Source organism: Onychostruthus taczanowskii, unplaced genomic scaffold (assembly GCF_017590055.1).
Source record: "Onychostruthus taczanowskii isolate IOZ18803 unplaced genomic scaffold, ASM1759005v1 scaffold44, whole genome shotgun sequence".
In the NCBI taxonomy this organism is placed as follows: domain Eukaryota; kingdom Metazoa; phylum Chordata; class Aves; order Passeriformes; family Passeridae; genus Onychostruthus; species Onychostruthus taczanowskii.
Genome location: NW_024501903.1, coordinates 4,403,417 through 4,423,569, shown reverse-complemented (window position 1 = coordinate 4,423,569; position 20,153 = coordinate 4,403,417). Strand labels below are relative to the sequence as shown.

At 44.8% G+C, this 20,153-nt stretch overlaps 3 protein-coding genes across 7 annotated transcripts; 1 reads left to right on the top strand and 2 right to left on the bottom strand.

Annotated features, from left to right (window-relative positions):
* Nucleotides 1–208: 208 nt before the first annotated feature.
* On the bottom strand, nt 209–5,169 carry LOC121341056 (translation initiation factor IF-2-like). Its single transcript, XM_041414259.1, has 3 exons — nt 5,036–5,169; nt 4,483–4,826; nt 209–3,834 (listed from the first exon to the last, which is right to left on the bottom strand). Exons 1-3 carry the CDS (start codon nt 5,093–5,095, stop codon nt 3,780–3,782), a joined length of 459 nt encoding a protein of 152 aa, XP_041270193.1. The 5' UTR covers nt 5,096–5,169; the 3' UTR covers nt 209–3,779.
* LOC121341054 (transmembrane protein 126A-like) lies at nt 4,734–10,323 on the top strand. Of its 3 annotated transcripts, none has more exons than XM_041414255.1 (5): nt 4,734–4,787; nt 6,565–6,689; nt 8,525–8,718; nt 9,355–9,469; nt 10,061–10,323. In XM_041414255.1, exons 2-5 carry the CDS (start codon nt 6,574–6,576, stop codon nt 10,263–10,265), a joined length of 630 nt encoding a protein of 209 aa, XP_041270189.1. In that variant the 5' UTR covers nt 4,734–4,787; nt 6,565–6,573; the 3' UTR covers nt 10,266–10,323. The 3 variants fall into 3 exon arrangements, with proteins under 3 accessions (XP_041270189.1, XP_041270188.1, XP_041270187.1); XM_041414254.1 differs by having other exon boundaries at nt 4,760–4,826; XM_041414253.1 differs by lacking the exon at nt 4,734–4,787 and adding an exon at nt 5,064–5,202.
* Nucleotides 10,324–10,684: 361 nt separating this feature from the next.
* On the bottom strand, nt 10,685–18,638 carry CREBZF (CREB/ATF bZIP transcription factor). Of its 3 annotated transcripts, none has more exons than XM_041414258.1 (3): nt 16,917–18,638; nt 15,499–15,569; nt 10,685–11,986 (listed from the first exon to the last, which is right to left on the bottom strand). In XM_041414258.1, exon 1 carries the CDS (start codon nt 18,573–18,575, stop codon nt 17,643–17,645), a length of 933 nt encoding a protein of 310 aa, XP_041270192.1. In that variant the 5' UTR covers nt 18,576–18,638; the 3' UTR covers nt 10,685–11,986; nt 15,499–15,569; nt 16,917–17,642. The 3 variants fall into 3 exon arrangements, with proteins under 3 accessions (XP_041270192.1, XP_041270190.1, XP_041270191.1); XM_041414257.1 differs by lacking the exon at nt 10,685–11,986 and having other exon boundaries at nt 14,513–15,569; nt 16,917–16,994; nt 17,565–18,638; XM_041414256.1 differs by lacking the exon at nt 10,685–11,986 and having other exon boundaries at nt 14,512–15,569.
* Between the last annotated feature and the right edge of the window lie 1,515 nt (nt 18,639–20,153).

Sequence of the window (20,153 nt, the reverse complement as noted above, 5' to 3'; positions counted from 1 at the left end):
CCTACAGGGAGCACATCCAACACCACAGGATACTCCATAGCCCCTTCCCAGCCTCGCTTTTTGCTGGTACTGCCAGCAAGCATGTCAGCTCTGTGAACATTCCTGGGGAGGTGGAGCCTCATTGCCCTCCACACTGAAGCGAGAAAAACAAAGTATTTTCACTCTAGCACATCAGGCAATGGAAATCAGGTACTGACACACGACCAGAACCAAGCCTTTTTTTTATTTTTTCCCCGCACCCATAAGAAATTACAGTTTCCTATAAGTTATATGATTTTTATTATTAAGCAAACTATTTTCTTCCTAACTATACAGGTCTGGACTTTTAAAAGCAAGATAGCAGGCATCACACCACGCAGTAAGGTGAAGTGTAACTGAGGTGCAAAGCTATGTGAAATGTGAAGCTATTTCAAAGGTAAATTCCCAAAATGCTTCAATTTTTCTTTAGGAAGACCCACAACCAGCCACTGCCAAAGAAAAACAGTTCTTGGTAACAACTTCCAGTGATCAGTATGTTTTAAAGCTTGTTTCACAGGTTTCTCTGTCTCCATACTGATTTTAGGAGAATATTTTAATCAAATCCAAAATAGCAATGCAGAAAGAAGTGCTGACAAGCAGAGGGATAATCCTGTCCTCAATGCTGATACTGAAACACTTCTGCACAGCCTACAAGAGAGTATCCCACTGAGATTTCTACAGATGCCCTCGATGGGAAGGACAGCAAACATGAACTCCCAAATTTTCCCCAGAAAAGGAAAATAAGTCATCATCAGAAATACTAAACTAGTTAGCCACAAACTGCTGCCAAATCATAAAGCAAATAAATGGGAAAAAAACCCAAAAACCAAACATGGAAGAATTCCCTCAATCCCCCTAACATTCATAGAATTAACAGGCATTACTTCAAAAAATAGCAATCTTTTTAAAAACGGTAGAATGTTTTGAGTTGCCAGCATGCTTTTAATTACATTTAGAAAGTTAAAGTGTATTGCATGAACTAGACAAATTAAGTCGTTCAAAATCACAATGAAGTTGCTGATTCGCCAACACTTTTAATCCTGCAATTTACATGCTTAAAATACATTCTTAACAATACCCTTTTAATAATCAAATACATTCACACTGGCAACTTCAGTACGCTGATTGGTGTGACAATTTAAAGTATTTCAAGGGGGACATTTGGGTCTCTTGACTTTATATTTTAATGTTGCCAAAACACACATCCTTGTAACACCAAAGAACTCAAGCCTTGGTGTACACTAAGACTGACCCCAACTGCCTGGAAACAAACAGGAAATTCAGAGATTTTTAAGGCCAGAAGGGACTGCTGTGATTGCCAATCTCACTTCTGCACAAAGGAGCTTCTAAGATTTCACCCCTAAAGTCCTGCAGCAAGTATTCAGAAACTGAATTACAGCTGAACATCTGGCACAGAAACATCCTCAGTGTAAATCACCTAAATCAGGATTAAAACTGAACAATGAAAAGCTTCAGTTTTCCTTCTGTAAACAGACAGGATACAGAAGCCTCCCAGTACATCAGGGCGACACTTTTACAGCACAGCAGGATGAATTAAGAACAGAACTCCACACACGTTTCCACCTTTACTACACATAATGGCAAGCGATTCCATGAATGACAAGGCCATCCATTAAAATATTTCAAGTTGGAAATTTCATTTCTACACTGTCATTTTTTTAAAACACAATCACAAAATCGCATTTATTGTTTTTTAATGAAAATAATTCTAGCAATCTGTGTGTTTATCATTATTTATATAGTAAATGTTAACTCATAACTAATGAAGGATTATTCCTACACGGAAGAGAATCCAAAGCCACATAAATTACATCCTCATTTCTGTTTGCAACATTCACTTTTTGCCCTTTCCCCCACATTTTGTATCATCAGATCCAAGGATATATTAGACCCAGGCACAACTGGATAGATAAGCTGAATAAAAAAAGGTTCCCATCACCCTTACTCTATTAGCATATTCAGAAACTTTAAATCTGTGTCCAATTTGCAAGAAACCAGAAATAACCTAAGGTCTGCAAGTATTTTCAGAGTAAGAATTTGCCTTCATATACTTCCCAATTGTTGTCTGAACACTGGAAGTCACATTTTCCAAAGCTGCAAACACAAACTTGAGGTGAGAAGAGGCCAAATGTAAGGCTGTTTGTCTTTTCTTAAATGTTGCCATACTACAGCCTTAAAGACAGTAGTTTTATATTGTACCAAAGCAAGGAAATTCAAGCTAATTAACATCACATTTAAAAAAAAATCACGTTCAAATCACCTTCAAAACACAGCTCTCATAACTTGGTTTTAAAATCAGCCTTGAAACTTTGTTATTTATTTATGCTGCTACTGATAGCTGATGTTTATCCGCCAAACATGTCACAAATAGATAACAGATTAAACTATGGTTTTCAAATTTATTAGCGTTTGTAAGAGAGACTTCTCACAGAATTAAATATCAAGCTTTTCTCTTGGTGGCTGCTCAAAATCTCGAACAGCTGATTTTTACAAAAAAAACATTTGAGGCCAAATTTGACGTAAATCTTAAAACACAGCATAAAGTTACTTTTAAAAATTATTATTGTAAGTGCACAGATTTTTCTCCCATTTTCAGTGCAAAAGAAAAACGATTTCCATTCCCCATTAAAGCATTTTTAATTTGAAATGGTTAAGTACTAGAAATCAACAATCTAACACAATGAAGATGCAATATGAGATATGAAGCTTCATAGCCCACCTTTCTTCTTGACTGGCATTCTTCTTCCTACTTCTGAATCTGGTTGCAAGCACTTATTTACAGGTACTAACGAAGTACTACTGGAACACTCTGCAAGGTCAGGAACTGACTATTGCAGAACACTTTTACAGTTCAGTAAGGAAATGCAGCTTCAATCTTCATTTCTATGAATACTTGCTGTTCCCTTGGGTTGGACTTGCGATGCTCTCCACAAAAAAGAAAAAATAAAAGGGGGGGGAAAGAAGCTTTTTGATTCTTTTTAAAGAGATTCTTTCAATTTCTTTAAAATATATTTGACTCTATAAAAATACAAGAGCAAACGTTCCTTGGCAATATAAAACCTTATTATAACTCCTCTTCTGGCAGCAAAGTTTGAAAATTAAAAGATTTTATGCAATACAATTAAGGCACAGTCCATCTCTACGCAGCTGTCTCAATACTCCACCTGTACATGCTCAAAATCATATTATTTGCAGGACAAAAACGCCCAAGTAATCCAAATAAGGAGGAAGACAAAAACAATCCAAAGCGCCTCTTTAAGCTCTTTCACTTCTTGAATTAATTTTGCTAGCTATGTATTAGGTGACTACACAGCAGACTGAAAAGATCCCTTTTTCCTCACCAGACAAGAGCCTTCAAACATCACCCTCTTACCCAACAGAAGTCACTGGGCAGACACTTTCATTTTTATTATCTGCAAGCCACCCAGCCTTACGGTCTTTAATGTCCCTCTGATCCTCCCATGTATTAAAAGAGAGGATTGAAAACGAGGAAAGCAATCCCTTGACCTGGAATTATTAAAGTGACAGTGCTGCCCACTGGGCACTTGGGCAAAGCAGATTGCTTTTTATACTGGAGTCATTTACTTCATGCCATTCCTTCCCTCGCACAGCAGCAGCCACCTCGTGAAAGAGGAATAAGGAGAGTTAGGAGAAGAGCTTCACAAAAGGTTCATTTTCAGAGATAATGAAGTATTAATGAAATAAAAAGCAAGCCATGAGATCAGTCCGGAGTTTCCCACTCAGAAGCGCAGCTGGTTGGCTTCAGTATCAGCCTCTCTCTCTCTCCCCCTTTTTCTGGAAAAACAAAAAGAGAAACAGAAACGGGATAGATTTTCCTCATCTACTTGGTTAAGGAAAAGTCTGAGAAAGGCGGACAAGCAGGGAACGCTTCCCTTCCCGCGCGGACCAGGAGCTGCGGTGCACATGGCGGGGCTCGGCTGTGCATCACCTCCCCGGGGAGCCGGGAGCCCTCAGCAGGGGCGACTCTGCTTCGCTCTCGGATCTGCAGCCGGGATCTGCTCGTCCCGCGGGCAGGAACTCGGGGGCTGTCCCCCTTCATCCCCTCCCCACGCCCCCGTCCCCGGTTCCCTCGAACCCAAAGGGTTCCGCCGGCTGCTTTCCGAGGCCAAACACGACACAGGGGGGGGCCTGCCTGCCTGCCTGCCTGCCTGCCTGCGGGACTGCGATGGATGCAGGTGAACTGGCGGAGCCAGCCCGCCTTTACGGACGAGGACAATTCCCCCCGGAGCTGCTGAGGGACAACAGAGAGGCAGGAGCCGAGGGGATGAGGAAGGGGTTGGAGGTGGGGCGAAGCGAGACGCAGCCGGGGCGAGGGGTGCTCGAAGGGGGCGGGACGGGGAGGGAGCACAAAGGAGCCGGTGGCGAGGGAAGGGGGCAGCGGGCTTTGCGAGGGGGCAGGCGGGGAGGGGGTCAGCGGGTTACCCCGAGGACTGGGCCTCCCCGCACCGAAGGGGGAGTCCCCGCGTCCCGGCCGCCGGTGCAGGATCCGCGCTCAGCCCCGCCGCCATCGAGGAGCCGCCGCCGCCATCCGCCGCCCCGGCAACCAGCGCCGGACCCCGCCCGCCGGCCCGCGGCCAATCGGCGGCCGCCATACTGGGCCGGCGGCCAACGGTCCAATCACAGGCGGCCTCTGAAGGTCCTGGGTCATGTGAGCGAGCAAGATGGCGGCGCCCACGGGGAGGGCGTGAGGTGGGAGGAGCCATGTTGTAGGCGGCGGGAGCGGCTCGGTGAGGGCGGCGGGGTCGTGTCCGTCTGTACGGCTCAAGGTCGGAGCCTGAGCCCGGCGGGGAGGCCGGGAGGGTCCTCTGGGTGCGGGGGCAGCCACTGGTAGCGGTGGGGTTTGAAGGTCGGGGTCGAGCCGCAATTTCCCAGCTTGAGGGTTCTGACCCGAGCCGGGCCCGGGGCTTTGGGAGAGACGTGTGTGCAATGCTCAGGGAGAGGGGGTGCCTACAGCTCCGTGACGTGCTGTCTGTGGGATCCCAAAGCACAGGTTTGGGGACCCTCCTCGGGCGGCCTGAAGCGCTCCCGGTGTCATCCTGTCGCTTCCTCGGCTCCTGCCTCCTGCCAAGCCCGAACCGAACCGGGCTCAGTCCCGTAGGTAGGGCTTAGGACACAGCCTTCACGTTATAATAGCAACTTAAGGTAAGTATGATTGGCAAAGTCTGGGAGAATTTCCTCTGCAGTAAAACGTGTAGGAAAAGAAGCACTTGAATGACTGAACTCCAAGTGTAATCAAGAGCTGTTGTGAAGGGTTGGCCTCAGGTGGCACCAAGACGCTCTTACCGCTTTCCACCCCCCTCAGTAGAACAGGGAGAAAGTATGAATAAAAGCTCAGGGATTGTGGTCAGGACAGGGAGATCACTCGCCAATTACCATTACAGTCAAAACAGGAAACTGTGGGGAAACTGAATATACTATCAATCAAATCAGAACAGGGTAATGAGAAGTAAAGCCAAATCCTTAAAACACCTTCCCTCCACCTCTCCTTTCACTGCCATTTTTCTCTATGTCCTCCTCCCTCTTAGAAGTGCAGGGAGACGGAATGGGGGCTGTAGTCAGTTCATCACATGTTGTCTCTACCACTCCTTCCTCCTTGCACTCTTTTCCAGTGTGTGGTCCCTTCCACGGGAAACAGTTCTCCACAGACTTCCCCAACAGGAGTCCTTCCCACAGGCTGCAGTTCTCTGTGAGCTCCTCCAGTGTGGGCCCATTCCACAGGGGTCAGTCCTTCAGCAGCGGCTGCTGTTCCACTGTGGGTTCCCCATGGGCTCACAGGTCCTGCCAGGAACCCACTCCAGCTTGGGCTCCTCTCCCCATGTGGCCACATATCCTGCCAGAGCCTGCTCCAGCATAGGCTTCCCATTGGTCATGGCCTCCTCTGGGCATGCAGCTGCTCTGGCATGGGATCCTCCAGGGGCTGCAGGGGGATCTGTGCTCCCCTTTGGAGCTCCACAGGCTGCAGGGGCAGAGCTGCCTCACCATGGGCTGCATCACAGGCTACAGGGGATCTCAGCTCCAGCACCTGCAGCACCTCCTGCCCCTCCTGCACTGACCTTGGGGTCTGCAGGGCTACTCCTCTCACGTGTTCTCATTGCTCTTTTCCAGCTACTGTTTTGCGCCAGTTTTTACCCTTTTTTAACTTCCCCATACACACCACCACTGTAGTGGTTGGGCTTAGACGTGACCAGCAGTAGGTCTGTCTTGGAGCCGGCTGGAACAGACTCTGTCAGACATGGGGAGCTCCTGGCATCTCAGAAGCCACCCTTGCATCCCCCCTGCTACCAAAAGCTTGCCACACAAACCCACTGCAGCTGTAGGCTTTCTGATTTATTTGGTTGGGGTTTTTTCTTACAGGTCTGTTTGACTGTTAAGTCAATTTAAATCTGGAATATTGCCATGCAAAATAGGGAATGCATTTGTGGCAAAGAGTCTAAATGCTTATTTGATTTATACTGGGGCTGTACAACTTGGATTACATATGGAGTTTTTTTCCTTATGATCCAGAACTTCAAGATGACAGGAAGAGAGTTTCTTGAACTGGATTCTCCACAGAAAAGACTAATTCTGGAAAGATTTAAGCGGATGGAAATCATACAAAAGATGTTCAATGAGCTTCCTAAAGCAGATCAGTAAGTGCTGGTAAAATAAATGAAGATAAGTGCATCAAAGATTTCAAGTCCTGGAGGCTTTTCTTTTTCCTTATTCTTGTATTACAAATTCTCCTTGCAGTTACAAAATTAGTTAATTGTGAAGATGCTTGTTATTGTCCAGAACAGAAGACTTGGTTTATGTTTTTTCAATATGGTTATTTGAGTGCTGGCTCTGGTCCTGCTCAGCTGGTTTCTGGCATGTGCTCCCCAGTGCTGAGGGTTCTGCAATGGCTGATCAGCCCTGACTGGCTGAGCATTCTCACAGTCCTGTGCTACAGCTAAAAATTTTTCTAGGAAACCGAAATGTGATTCTGCTGGAGTCATCTTGTGTCCAGCAGAGCTGGCCTGGGGCCAGCTCACTGAGTGAGCATCAACCTGCTGGTTTCTGCATTTCATTCTGCACTGCTCCCTGTTTCAGGAAGGCGAGACTAAGGTGTCCAGGTGGTGGTGGAGGAGTCAGCTGGTGTCCTGCAGGCTCACCAGCAGGGTTCTGTACAGCACAGAGCCAGCTAAATGCCTTCTGGGCCTCACAAATGACCTTTTGGTTTGTGATACTGCATGTCACTGCAAAACCTTTCTGGACCTGAGCTGGTTCTCTTACGAGCCATTTGCATGTGTGTATCAGCTTGGATAAATTTTTTAGAAATAAGAGTAATCAGAAGCTTATTTTATTTATATTTTTTTAAATAGGACTAAATGGCTGGCTAAACAAACTGTTGGTAGTAACACAAGGCCTCCTCACACAGGTGAGAAAGCAAAGGCTGCAACTTTGTGTAGGATCTGCTGCCCTCATGTTCAGCCTCCAAAACTCCTCCTTCCCCAGGAGAGCAGGGGAGGCAGATACTCCGTAGTGATGTGGTAATGTCTGGATAGAAACTCTGGACTTATGGATTGCTGGGCCTTGGAAAGAAGTAGCTGCCAGTCACTGGCAGGACTTAGAGCTTGTATCCAGAGGGGAGCTCACTGATGTATGGGTAGGAAGAGCAAGCACACTGCAGTCAAACTGAGAGTTCCTGTTTACCCAAGCACTTGTGTTTGACACTAGGGAGCTCAGACAAACAAAAAACCCCAAACCCCACCTCTTCCATCCTCCTTTCCTTTTCTTTTGTGCAGTGTAGCAGTTCTGTACCTCACTAAGTAAATTCTGTTGGTCCTGAGTACATTAATTTGCTCTGGTTTGGGTACTTAAATATGCTGCTAAAATTATAATCTTCGTCCTCTGTATTTATTGATGTGTTCGCCTGTATTTTACAGCCTGTGATTGCAAAGGTAAAATTTGAATTTTCCTATTCAAAACAAGAAATAGTTGGTGTCCTTGATGTCTGACATTTTTAGTGTTTTAAGTATTTCACAAGATTAGCAAGTACATCTCTGAAATCTTTTCCGTAGTGCTCAATACTACTCAAAACATTAAAATGTAGAAGATTAAGTAGATTGACTTGACTTTTTAAAAGTATACATTTTATTATATATATATTTCCTCATTTCTTTTCAGAAAACATTATCCTTAAAAACATGTTTATTAGGAGAGCTTTAATGAAGTTTCCATTAACTATAATAATGGGGGGGGAAAAAAATGGTAGCAAAGGCTTCTCAACCTGTCACTTCACTCTTGAAGTGTGTGTAAACTCAGGTATACAACAAAGGATGCTGCACTGGCTGCTTTTGAAAGTAGTTACTCTCCATTTTGCACCAGTGAGTGATTTACATCTCTTACCCCTTGTTGCAGGATTTTCAGAAGAGAATTGTAGTGTTGACTAAGCTAAACTTTTTTACAGTTCTCAGTTGCTGAAGCAATTTCCCTTCTTTCACAGGAACCTCTGTAATCATGGACAATACTTCCTAGCAGCAAATTCAAGCTTATGTGGCTTAGTAGCAAATAATTTCTTCAGGAGCATCCTACATGTCAGGAAGGCTTCCCTGGTGTCTGCCATGCCAATGGCTGTTATTCCATTTCTTTCAACGGCAGCAATTTATGAAACTTTTGTGCATGGCCCTTTATTTTCAGGTAAAAACCTTTTCATTCCTTTCTCTCTTTTTTTTTTTTTTTTTTGAAAGGGCTTTGCTTTCTGTACACAATGTAACAGTAGAGGAGTTTTTCTCCTTGCAGAACACTGCTCCTAAACTGTTGTGATCTTAAAAAACCTCAGTTTGTAAAGCAGAGTTTGAAAAACAGAATGCATTGGACAGCAGTGAGTTCTCAAAGTGGAGTGGGAAAGGAAATACATATTTATATATATTTATAAATATTTATATGTATTTCTAAAAAAAAATTCTTTTACACATTACTTATTTTCAGCATTTTTCACTCAGTCATGTAAAAGTGATTGCAGCAAAGCCGTTCACTTTCCCCCCATCTGTACAATTTCATTTGAAGGTCAGCTTTCAAATGATAAATTCCTCATAGGATGGAGTGGGAGTGATTGTTTCTGGTTTTGTCTCAGTTTTTGTTTTGGGACTGTTTCTGTTGTTGTTTTGGGTTTTCTTGTTGTTTTTTAATAGTCCTCCTTTATAATTTTTTGCATACCTGTACAGCTTGGAAGTTTCTGTCAAGAGCCTGTTTTCAGGTTCTTGCACTCAGCTTATAAATTGATGTGGTGGAGCATGTGTGGATATTGGCAGTGAAATATGGTTTGCCATGCAGGTCAGCTGAACTGCGAGGTCTGTGCTGTGATCAGAGGAGGATTAGTAGGTGCTGTTGTGGGTGGTTTCTATCCCATTTTCCTGGCTATCCCCTTGAATGCAAGCCTTGCAGCCAGGTATGTCTTATCTACAGTGTATTGATAGAAATGTATCCATGGGTTAAATGTTCAGCTCGCAGTGTAAATTCTGTAGATATTTGATCTGTGCACACTTTTCTTCTTGTAGACATTTAGAATGTGGAAGGAGATATATGTTAAGGTCATCTAATACAAAATGAAATTTGTAAGAGCTACACCAAAGTGAAATAAGATCTGCAAAGTGATCCATTGGGAAGCCCTTGTGTTTAGCAGGAGCCTTACAAGTCTCCCAGGCTGTGCCTGGGTGTGTTCAGCAGTGGCTGCCATCCTGTCACCACTGAATGTGGCTGCACAGCCAAGAGACCTCAGTGACCCTGGGCAGTGCCCAGGAGCCAGAGTCCCTGACGAGTGTCGCACTGTGTAGTTCAGAGCACAGCAGGGGCAGGGTGAGGCTTGGTGAGACCCAGCACACGGTCAGGTTGTCTTAAAGCATTTATGCAGAGACCTCAGTCCCACCAAGCGAATTTAACATAGGAGAAGGAAGAGAAAATTACTATCTACATAAATATTCATGTTAAATCTTGACACTTGCATGGAAAAAAAAATTCCACCACTGTTTCTTTTGTTTAGGTATACGTCAACTCCCTTGCCAGGGAAAGAAAATCTGTTGCGCTACTGGCTCACAACTTCTCAGCCTGTCTTCAGAAAGATGAGTCTGGGTATACTGGTACAGGCTCTGACTGGATTATATCTTGCCACCAAACAGCACGGAATATATATCAAAATGCTACTGCAGATGAACAGTAGCAGGGATCCTGAAGAGCTACCTGAATGAAGTAAAGCAACTTCTCAATTGCCTTGGATAAGTAACCATAATAAACAAGAAAAAGAAGTGTTGCTGTGTATTTTTAGTACAAAAACAGTCTCTGTGCTGGCATTTTTTAAGTTTTGAACTTAAATGCAAGTTAAACTTTTCATTATATCCAGTTTAGTGTATACACCTGAATAGCAGACAGGTGTGTTGCTTTGGAAATGGGAGTAAATAAAGCATTTTTAGTCCCTGCTCGATGTTTGGTTCTAAGGTGATGCTACAACTTTTAGAAGCTGCAAAAAATTAGTATTCTTGAAAAAGAGGTTTTTTCCTTCATAATGCAAACCATACAAACCATAGAGATTTATTTAAAAAAACAAAACAATAACCAAAAAAAACCAAAAAAACAAACCAAAAAAACCAAAAAAAAAAAAAAACACAAAACAAAAAAAACACCACCAAAATCAAACCACAGAACCTACAACCAAAAGGGGGCAGATCAAGGCAAGGTTTTACTAGAGATCTACTCAGATTTCTGAGTATTTTTCTCCCTTTTCTCCATTCGGCTAGAACAAAACTTTTGTCACAAGATTACCTCTTTTACACTGTTGGATGTGTCACACTGTAGAGAACACTTTTATCACAGAGCAATCAGGAGTGATAGTCCTGTCAGGCTTCCCAGCATATCAAAAAAACAGCCTTTGGCTTTGCAACCATTTTGCCTTGAAATTAAGTCTTTTCCTGAAGGATGGGGCTGTGTGAGAGGCCTTTGAGGGCTGGTGCCATTACTGGGATATCTCAGCTATGTCCAAGAGTAATGCATTTATGAGTTGGGTGTGTCTTCACATTGGTGGCTGTATGTGCTAGAGCAATATAAAATGCCCGAGGTGTCCTTAGTGTATTCTGCAGTCTGAGAGCCAATTCAGGAATTCTTCTACAGAAGCAATACTCTGAATCTGCTGTATGGTCTTAACCTGCTGTAGGTGGGGATTGGCTTCTTCTCCCAGGGAACAAATGACAGAACAAGAGGAAACGGCCTCAAATGGTGCTAGGGAAGTTTCAGGTTGAACATCAGGAGGAATTTTGTTTCAGAAAGGCTTGTTAAGCATTGGAATGGACTGCCCAGGAGGTGGCAGGAGTCACCATCCCTAGAGGTGATCAAGTGCCACTGGATGTGGCACTCAGTGCCATGGTCTAGTCAAGGAGCTGGTGATGAGTGAAAGGTTGGACTCCATGGTCCTGGGGGTCTTTCCAAACCTAAATGGTTCTCTGACTGTAAAAGCTGTACAGTTACTGGTCAACAGTCACTTCAGTAAAATTCTAGCATCCCCTGATGCACATGGAAATATTTATTAATGAGAATTAAGAATTCAGCATTGAGACCTTTAATTGAAAGGGGTTAAAATTTATGCTGTAATGCTGATGAAAATATATTGAAGGAGTTTCATCATCTTTATCTACCTTTTCCTTAAAAATGGGTCATTACAGCAGGAACATGACACATTCTTTATCTATACCCAGGAGCAGCAGCAATAGACTCCTGTTTGTTGTTAGGTAGAGATCATTTAGTTTTCTTGATTCAGAGTGCTGCTGTGTCATGTGGTGTTCCCATCCTGGTCTGCACCCAGACAGCTTGGCCTTACCTTAATCACCCCGACTGGAGATTCCCATGGACCAAGTATTTTACATGACAGAATTGTCATATCTCCGGAAGCCATCAGACTTAAACCAACAGAACCACTTACCTGTGATAATAAAAACATAAAATACATGTGTTATTGTGCAATAGCATCTTGAAGAATGACAATGACTGGCTCAATGCTTATTGCAAATGTTTAACATTATATAGTTAAAATACTCTAAACAGATTCCAGTGCTTATTAAAGGGTGAGATTCAAAAGGACCTTTCCTTCCATATACTACTACTTTCATTTTGGTATAAATTGAAGTGATAATTATCCTCAGTCACCAAAATGCATGTTCTGATATTTAGTGGTCTGACCTGGACAAACCACATCCTTTTAGATACTCATTTCTTGAAGTGAAAGGTGAAGATTGTATATTAAAAAAAAAAAAAAAAAAAGTTATATTTCTCAACATTTTTAGTAAGTTGCAAAGACTGATATTTTTTCCAGCATCACTGATGAACACAGATTGCAGGCACGTACTTTACATGTTCAGCACTAGTCACATCAAAGGTCAGCCGAAGGCTCCTGAGACTAGAAAGTCGCTGTGTTTGTGAACAAGGAACTTCAGCTACAGCCTCTGTACTTCTCAAACTATTGAGGGGAAGAACTGTTCTCAGAAGTCAACCAATAAAGTCTGAAATTGTTTCAGAATTCCACAGGACACCAAGACACTATCCCACTTCTGACATGCATGATGTGGAGGAGTGTCTGCACAGGAATCTGGGAATGTTCCTTCCATTCCTGTTTCATACAGGATATGACCTATCTCCTACAACCCCCAAGAACCAGTCCTTGGCCTCTGGCAACTGTAATACACTCCCCACAAACACTGAGTGACAACAGGTGTCAGCTGGATCCTTTCTTCCACATTGTAGTGGAAACAAGCCAGGCACAGGCTACATATCCTACAGAAAGGACTTCAGGCTACTGCAAGTCTCAGCTATGGCCAAAAGAATGCCAAGAACAGCTACAGATAAGAGCCAAGAGAAATACTAAAAAAGCTCCACTTTTTTTCTTGCAGATGCACCATTCTAAATGCTGTCTCCACATTACAATGTATTCTACTTCTCCTGCAAATCCTCCTGGTACATGTGCAAGTCCTGCCCTTGGCATCCTCCTGCTAATGAGCACAGGCAGAGTTATTTCTCCACATCTGCATATCCCACTTAAACTGGGTGGGAAAATGTAGAATCAGCAGCTGGTAACATGCAATTTTTGCACATGGTGTTCTTTAAACAGAGTCCTTTGAACAGCTCCCATACCTAACATATCCTTCAGACATTTTACAGTGTAACTAATAGTAATACAGCCCAATAGCCAGAATATTGCAGATTCCAGCAGAAAACCTCCTTAACTACAAACTCCAGAAAACACAGCATTTTAAAAATCAGTAAATGTACAAAGGGCCTTTGGATTTTGCCAAAGATCCCTATGTTTCACAAGGAAAACTGATTAAAATTTTGACAAATGGCATGAGAAATCTGACTATCTGGAAATGCCAAGTGCTGGAACATGGCTCCCTGCATTTCCTTTGGTATCATCTCTCCAGGCAGCTACAGATTACAGAAACACCGATTTGTTTTTAACTCCCGGATGCTGCAAAGCTCTTCAGAGGAAAGAGAAGTTAATTTAGAATATTACCAAGAGACACAGTACCAAAATCAAACTCCAAAAGACTAAAGGAGAACTGAGCATGAAATTGTTTCTTATTTAAACACTAAATAGTCTTCAAGTGACTCTGTTGAGAAGAAAAAAAGGGTAAATGCAGGTAGCACAGCTGTGCAGCTGAACACTGGCAGCACTTGGTTCTGTGGTACATACAATTCACCAAGCAGGTTTCACTGCTGAACAGGGTATTTTCTACAATTAGAGGCCAAAAAGGCAGAGCATGCCAGTATGCTTTTACATTTTTATGCAGTATTTTTTGTGAAATTCTCCTTTTTATCAAGCTGCAGACCACTTTCACTAGAATTCCCTCATGCTAGCAAGCCAGTGCACTATTTTAAACTGTCCTCTGCAAATAAAGCATTTAAGATGAACAGAAATCTGAACATACAATGCACTGCCCACTCTGGAGCCACGAAAATGTTCTGTCCTTTCAGCATTGTCAACTTTTGTTTTTAACACTCACTCCAGTGTTTAGGGTGGAAATAGCAATTTGATCAAAGATTGTGATTCAACAGCATGTAATTAACCAGTCACGAAACTTCAGAGCCTAAAAACAGAACAGAAAGGAGGAAGATGCCAATAACCACAGTAGGGTTTATGTAACTATTTTACTCCTCCATGGTATACTGATCAAACATATCCATATTAATAAAACAATTAAGAACAGCTATGAAATACAAGAAGTGCTGATGCTCAGAAGTACAGCTCTATCTGCAGTTCAAGGAATAACACTTTTGTGTTGTCCTCACCACATAATGACCTCCAAAGAGCAAGAACATTTCTCCTGCATAACCTGATCCATTTTATTGTGTTTTCCAGTTGATGACCCAGAGATAGCAGCAACATTTTCCCCTTTCTGTTTTACCACTTTTTTAAAAGAACCAAGTCATTCATGAAAAGAAAAAGATGAAAAAACATTTGAGCCCATAAACTGAAAGATCAACAAGTCTGATTTTATTATGATATTGTATTCTCATCTGAATGGCACATAATTACAAAGAAACATTTACAATATATTTTCAAGTATTAAGTTATGTCATTTCAAGGCTTTCACTTCAAAAAGCTACATTAATAATACACCATACAGATAGTACAGTTGGTTAGTTTCAAATAACTTCCTCCCTTCTATTTGGTTTAAATATGATTCAGTAGGCACTAGAAATGCCTGCAGCCACTGACTTTCTTGGGACTTGACCTTGTTCTTGTACCACAATACATAATTTTGCATGTCAGAAAATCAGCTGCTCTCAGACACAGCCACAGGTCGTGTCACAACAGAGCATTGTGCAGGTTCACAGCAGAGGCCAGAAGAACTGTCCCTGACCCTGCCATTCAGCAGTGATGCAACAAGAAAGAATGCATATTTAAATTAACTTAAAAAACACTCCTACACTGAAGTAACCATAAAAATGCCACTGGAACATCCCATGCTTGCTACATTAGTGTTTCTCTTTTCCTCAAGCCCATTAAACTGAAAAATAAAGCACGTTCATGAAGTCTGAGCTAGGCAGGTTGAGATTAGGTTGAATCTAAATTATTTCCATTTTGCATACCAGTCAGTGCAGGTCCTGGTGGTTAACTCTGACTCCTGTTCACTGGTATAACCCATCAGTTACAGCAGAGTTACCCAAGTTAAGACTGAAACTTTGAACAGCCCTGTTGATGCCACCGCAGAGGTGTAAGGTCACACATATCCCACTAAGTGTCTCTTTTGTGCTGGCAATATCCCCTGAACAGATGGAATTCTGCATACAGTGGAGTAAAACCTGTTTGGATAGACTACTGCCTTTAAAAAAAAAATCATCTTGGATGACAGTAAATAATCCCAGCATTCAACTTCTTTTTTTTAACCAAAGACAGCAAAAGCCCTGTTACCTCTTTATTCTCATTTCTTATACTACCTTTTAAAATAAAGCAGGAAATGTGGCCAGCAGCTGGTCCCGTCTCTTCTGCCCCAACACAGCTGAATCCACTTTAGCATAAAGAAAAACAAGGATGCTAAATACACATATACTTTATCACACAGTGATGTTTCACAAAGAAAAATCAAACTCCTTTTCTACTGATGAACACGTGACAGGGTCTAGCACCAACAAAGCAATTGACTCGGAGAAAATGCTTTCACCTACTTAGCCTTAAACACAAAATTTAAGGCTTTAAGAAACAAGACTTCAAAAACACTAAACAGCATAATTAAAAAAAAATAATAATAATCTGTTTTAGAAAAGTATTCTTTGTGAAACCTCACTTTACATATTATCATTTTCACAATCCTTCTTCCCCCACTGACATACATTTAAACAACCTAAACATTATAATACAACTGAAAAAAGAACCCACTCATCTTCTGTGACAGGGAGAAACACTGACTACTACAAGAAAACACACACTATTTTTTTGTCAAACTATTTCTCCTCCTATCTCAGGAGCAATTATGGAGCGTTTTTCATATCATTAGCCTCAAGATACATACTTCTTTATCTCCAAACTATGCTTAATTATATCAGGTTACAGATTTCTGGATACTGTATGAGGCTAAATTAAGAACTCTACAGTCGAGTTAAGCACATGCGTATACATGCAATATTTTTAAAATTTAAAGCTACTCTGAAGTAACATAGGAATTTCAGTGTGCATGGGCACAGATTTACTTATGGGAAGGTAAAGTAATGAGTTACTTCGATGCACTGATTCTTCAAACCTAATTCTCCTTAGAGGTCCATGCAAGAGCAACTCCTCTATGTGAGGATTCCTCTGCAGTGACTTAACCAGTGCTCAGGCTGTTTCATCAGGTAAAACTCTACACTGTGAATTAGAGCAAGTAGAAAAGGGCTTTTGAATGGTACTGTGCATCCCTAATACTAGACAGCATTTTAAACCAACAGGTCACCAATTCATTTTCTTTTTTTCATTCAAAAAGCAATTTACTTATACTTTTGGGACAGTCCCCTGTAATAAAAGGCTGTAAGTTTCACATCCCCCTTATTAGCGTATTTTCCTTTTTCTGCTCATCAGATACTTGGTTAAATGGGAAATTTCTATTTCGAATGCATGAGCAGTTTTTTAAAATTCAAAATGTAGTTCCCATATTGGCTACTATGTAGCCAGTGTAGTTGTTTCAAAAACGAAAAAAGGAAAACAGCTAATGAGACTGATGTGATTTTAACCTTTACTATAAATTGTCATCCAGAGCTAGAAACATTTTGGCAGAGTAGGCCAAGGACCAGAGAAATAATTTTCTGAACCAGTCATTACGACAGACTGGGATAAGCAAAGCAAGCTGTCTGATACCACATTATGGGAATATATTGATCCTTACCAGGTTGCGAGGTGGAAAACGACTGTTCTTTAACCCCTACACAACGGAGCCTGGCAGGGCAACCACCTAAAAGAGAAACTGTCAGAGAGGTTTTAATAGTAATGTATAACTGAGATGCAGTACAATTTTATATGCATGCTTTCTTTTGCCGATCATTACTATTTTCTTAAGTCTGTCCAGTGACGATGTCATAATGGAGTTTTTGTTTGGTTTTCTAAGCAAGCATTTTCGGCTCCTCAGGATAAGCAGGCTAGACATTATCTGACTCAAGACCGGGTAGTCAGCATTATCTTTACTGCGAAGTGGAGCCGAGCACACCTTCATGCATCAAGTCGGCATGATCTTTTCACCCAAGTGCTGCGAACGGGCTCTGGCGGCACCTCGGCGTGTGCACCTCGGCGTGTGCACGACCACTGTCGCACTGCTGCACACAGCTCTGCGCGACTCCCATCGCCAAACAGGCTCACACCACTACCGTCCACACGCCAGATTTACAGGACCTTAAACCAAGGCCACCGTCTGGCTCCCAACATGCCGTTCGAGAGAATTTTTGTTACCCTGGCCACTTAAGTAAGCACCAGGTTCCCCTCCTTTGCATCTCCCCCAATACCACCCCATCACCACTGTATGGATTCTTTTCCTCCGCACCATCGCCTGCTTCCTCCGCCGCGACGCGAGGCCCTGACGGGTGAGAACCCCACGAGTACTTGCAGCAGGTACTTGACCCTACATTTTGAAGGAGGCCGCTGCCCGCCGAGCACAGATGGAGCAGAACTCCACCGACACCTGATCCCGGTCCACGTGCAGGCAGATCCCGCCGGGGGCCGCCCACTCCTCCTCCGTCTCAGGCACGGCCGCCGCCTCCTCCAGCCCGCGGGGCCGGGAGCTGGGCAGGGCGTAGTCGTGGTCGCTGCTCTCGCCGGCGGGCTGGAGGTGCTGGTGCTGGCGGCGGGGGCTGCCCGTGTCCCTGAAGAGGCTGGTGCTGAGCTGCAGCCCGCCGGCGCGGGTCCCGGCCAGGCGGCTCAAGAGCTGCCCCAGCGCGCTCTGGTTCGCCAGCACAGCCCGCAGGTAGCTGCTCTCCCGCTCCAGCTCTCGCAGGCGGCGGCTCAGGCCGCGGTTGCGGTCCCGCAGCTGCCGGTTCTCGGCAGCCAGGCCCTGCAGGCGGCTCTCCAGCCCCAGCACATACTGCTTCTTCTTCAGCCGGTTCAACCGCGCCGCCGCCGCCGCCTTCAGCCGACTCCCGGCCCCGCCGCTCCTCCGCCCGGGCGCCGCCGGCCGCGGGCCCTTGCCCGGCGCGGGCAGCGGCTCCGGGTCCCCACAGAAGCAGTCGCTCAGCTCCGCGTCCAGGTCCCAGTCCGGCCGGGCCGCCTCCAGCAGGTCTCCCAGCTCCAGCCCCGGGAACCAGTCCTCTTGCTCCCACACCTCCAGCGGGCCGCCGGGCGCCTCGGCCTCCTTCTCCTGCCGCCGCGGCTCCGAGGCGCCCGGGGGCTCCCGCCGCGGCGGCGGCTGCGGTTTGGGCCGCGCGGGGCCCGGGTCCCCTTCCCCGCCGCCATCCCGCCCTCTCGGGGCTTGCCCCGCTCCGGCCAGCGGCCAGACGGCGCCCGAGGGGCTGGCCCCGCCGGCCGAGGCCGCCAGCAGCTGCGTGAGGCTGTGGCGCATGGCGGGAGCGGCGGGAGAAGGGCCCGGCGCACGGAACGGAGGCTGAGGACAGCGGGCGGAGCTCGGCTGCGGCCCGGCGCTCCCGCCGCGGGGCCTGCCGGGAAGCGGCGCGGGGGGAGGGCGGTGGAAGCGCCTCGCGACTGCGCCCGCGCGCGGGAAAGCCGCGTCTGGGAATGAGGGGAGGGGGTGGGGGCAGCTGTTACCGAGCGTGGAGTAGGTGAGGATTTTGTTGAATGAGGATATTCTTTGACGTTTGATCTTTGTGTACTTTCAAGCCTAAACAACGAGAAGGGAAATCCATGAAACAGCGAGCAGCCAACAAACTCTAAGGGATCTCCAGGTGTTAGAAGGACAAATGAATTGTCACTGGAATTGCTTTCTTAAGGTTTAGGGCTCAACGTGTTTCAATGACCTCAGAGCTAGGGGGAGGGTAACAAAGCTAGGGAAGAAGGATGTACTGCTGATAGCGGACACAAAGAATGTAGAATTTACGGGCCACAAGGACATCGGGCAGAACTCCCACGATAAGGAATAAATTAATAAACCCAACGGGGCAACTGTGCTAAATCAGTTCTGACTGGGTAAAACATAATTCCAGCAGGGGCATATCCCATCTACCACCTCATGGACCACTCCAAAAAAAGAGAAAGTTTGAGCATGCCAACTAATTTGCAAGAGAGAACCATCAAGTGATAGAATACCAATTAATAAAAGAACTAGATAACTTAGCTTGTAACACCAATTCCCTTGTTTGCTGAAACCTATAAATAGTAAAAAGTTTTGATAGTCAGTGTTTGATTTGTGGAATACCGCTGAGCACCCAGGTTTGTGCAACTCTGAAATAAACGAATGTCTCACATGTGTAATTATTGGCTTGTTGCACACCAGGTAACAAATCTGATTTTTGTGGGCAGCAGGGTGACAGGTGTGGGAGGCTGGGGGTGTGAGGGGATACGTGTGTGGTTTGGGTGATGAGAGGTGTGTAGGAAATGGATGTGGGTGTGCAGGAGGGGCGAGTGTGAGTGATGGGGAGGGAAGGAGGGAATGGGGGCAGTGACGAGGGGTTTGTGTGTGAGGCAGCAGGGGGGAAGGTCTCTCACACTCAGCCGTTGCCAAAGGGTGGGAAGGGGGATGTCCCTGAAGAGTGCAGAATGTGGGGTCTTTCCCACCACACCCCATGGCTGTGGCAGAGGCCTGTGGGGCTGCTCTGTCACACAAGCGAGCGAGTGTCCTCTGCCCAGATTTAGAGATTTAGACACCTGGTCTCAGGGTCCCTTGCAGTGACCAGAGGGATACAGGTGCTCCACATTGCCAATGGACTAATTCAAACAGAGCAGCCAGCTCTCAGACCAAGGGCACAGTGTGTATGTAATGTGAGTCAGTTGGAGTTTACACTGTAGCTGCCAGCACTGAGATTAATGAAATGTGTGTGTGGGGTGGCACCTCAGAGCAGGGAAGTATGGTTAAAAAGTAGGAGAATGTGGTCCATAAAACAGCTGTGGAATGACACTTGTAGGAGCCAGGATCAGGAGAAATGTTGTGGTTCGTCACACAGCAGGTAGTAGAGCAATACTTCTC

Excerpts from the sequence above, each read along its gene's own strand:
- LOC121341056 (XM_041414259.1), bottom strand. The coding sequence starts at position 5,095 with ATGACACCGGGAGCGCTTCAGGCCGCCCGAGGAGGGTCCCCAAACCTG. Across the intron at positions 4,827-5,035 it reads CAAACCTGTGCTTTGGGATC|CTTGAGCCGTACAGACGGAC; the intron begins CCACAGACAGCA and ends TCAGGCTCCGAC. Across the intron at positions 3,835-4,482 it reads GGGGAGGCCCAGTCCTCGGG|AAAAAGGGGGAGAGAGAGAG; the intron begins GTAACCCGCTGA and ends TTGTTTTTCCAG.
- LOC121341054 (XM_041414255.1), top strand. The coding sequence starts at position 6,574 with ATGACAGGAAGAGAGTTTCTTGAACTGGATTCTCCACAGAAAAGACTA. Across the intron at positions 8,719-9,354 it reads GCATGGCCCTTTATTTTCAG|GTCAGCTGAACTGCGAGGTC; the intron begins GTAAAAACCTTT and ends TTTGCCATGCAG. Across the intron at positions 9,470-10,060 it reads AATGCAAGCCTTGCAGCCAG|GTATACGTCAACTCCCTTGC; the intron begins GTATGTCTTATC and ends TCTTTTGTTTAG.
- CREBZF (XM_041414258.1), bottom strand. The coding sequence starts at position 18,575 with ATGCGCCACAGCCTCACGCAGCTGCTGGCGGCCTCGGCCGGCGGGGCC.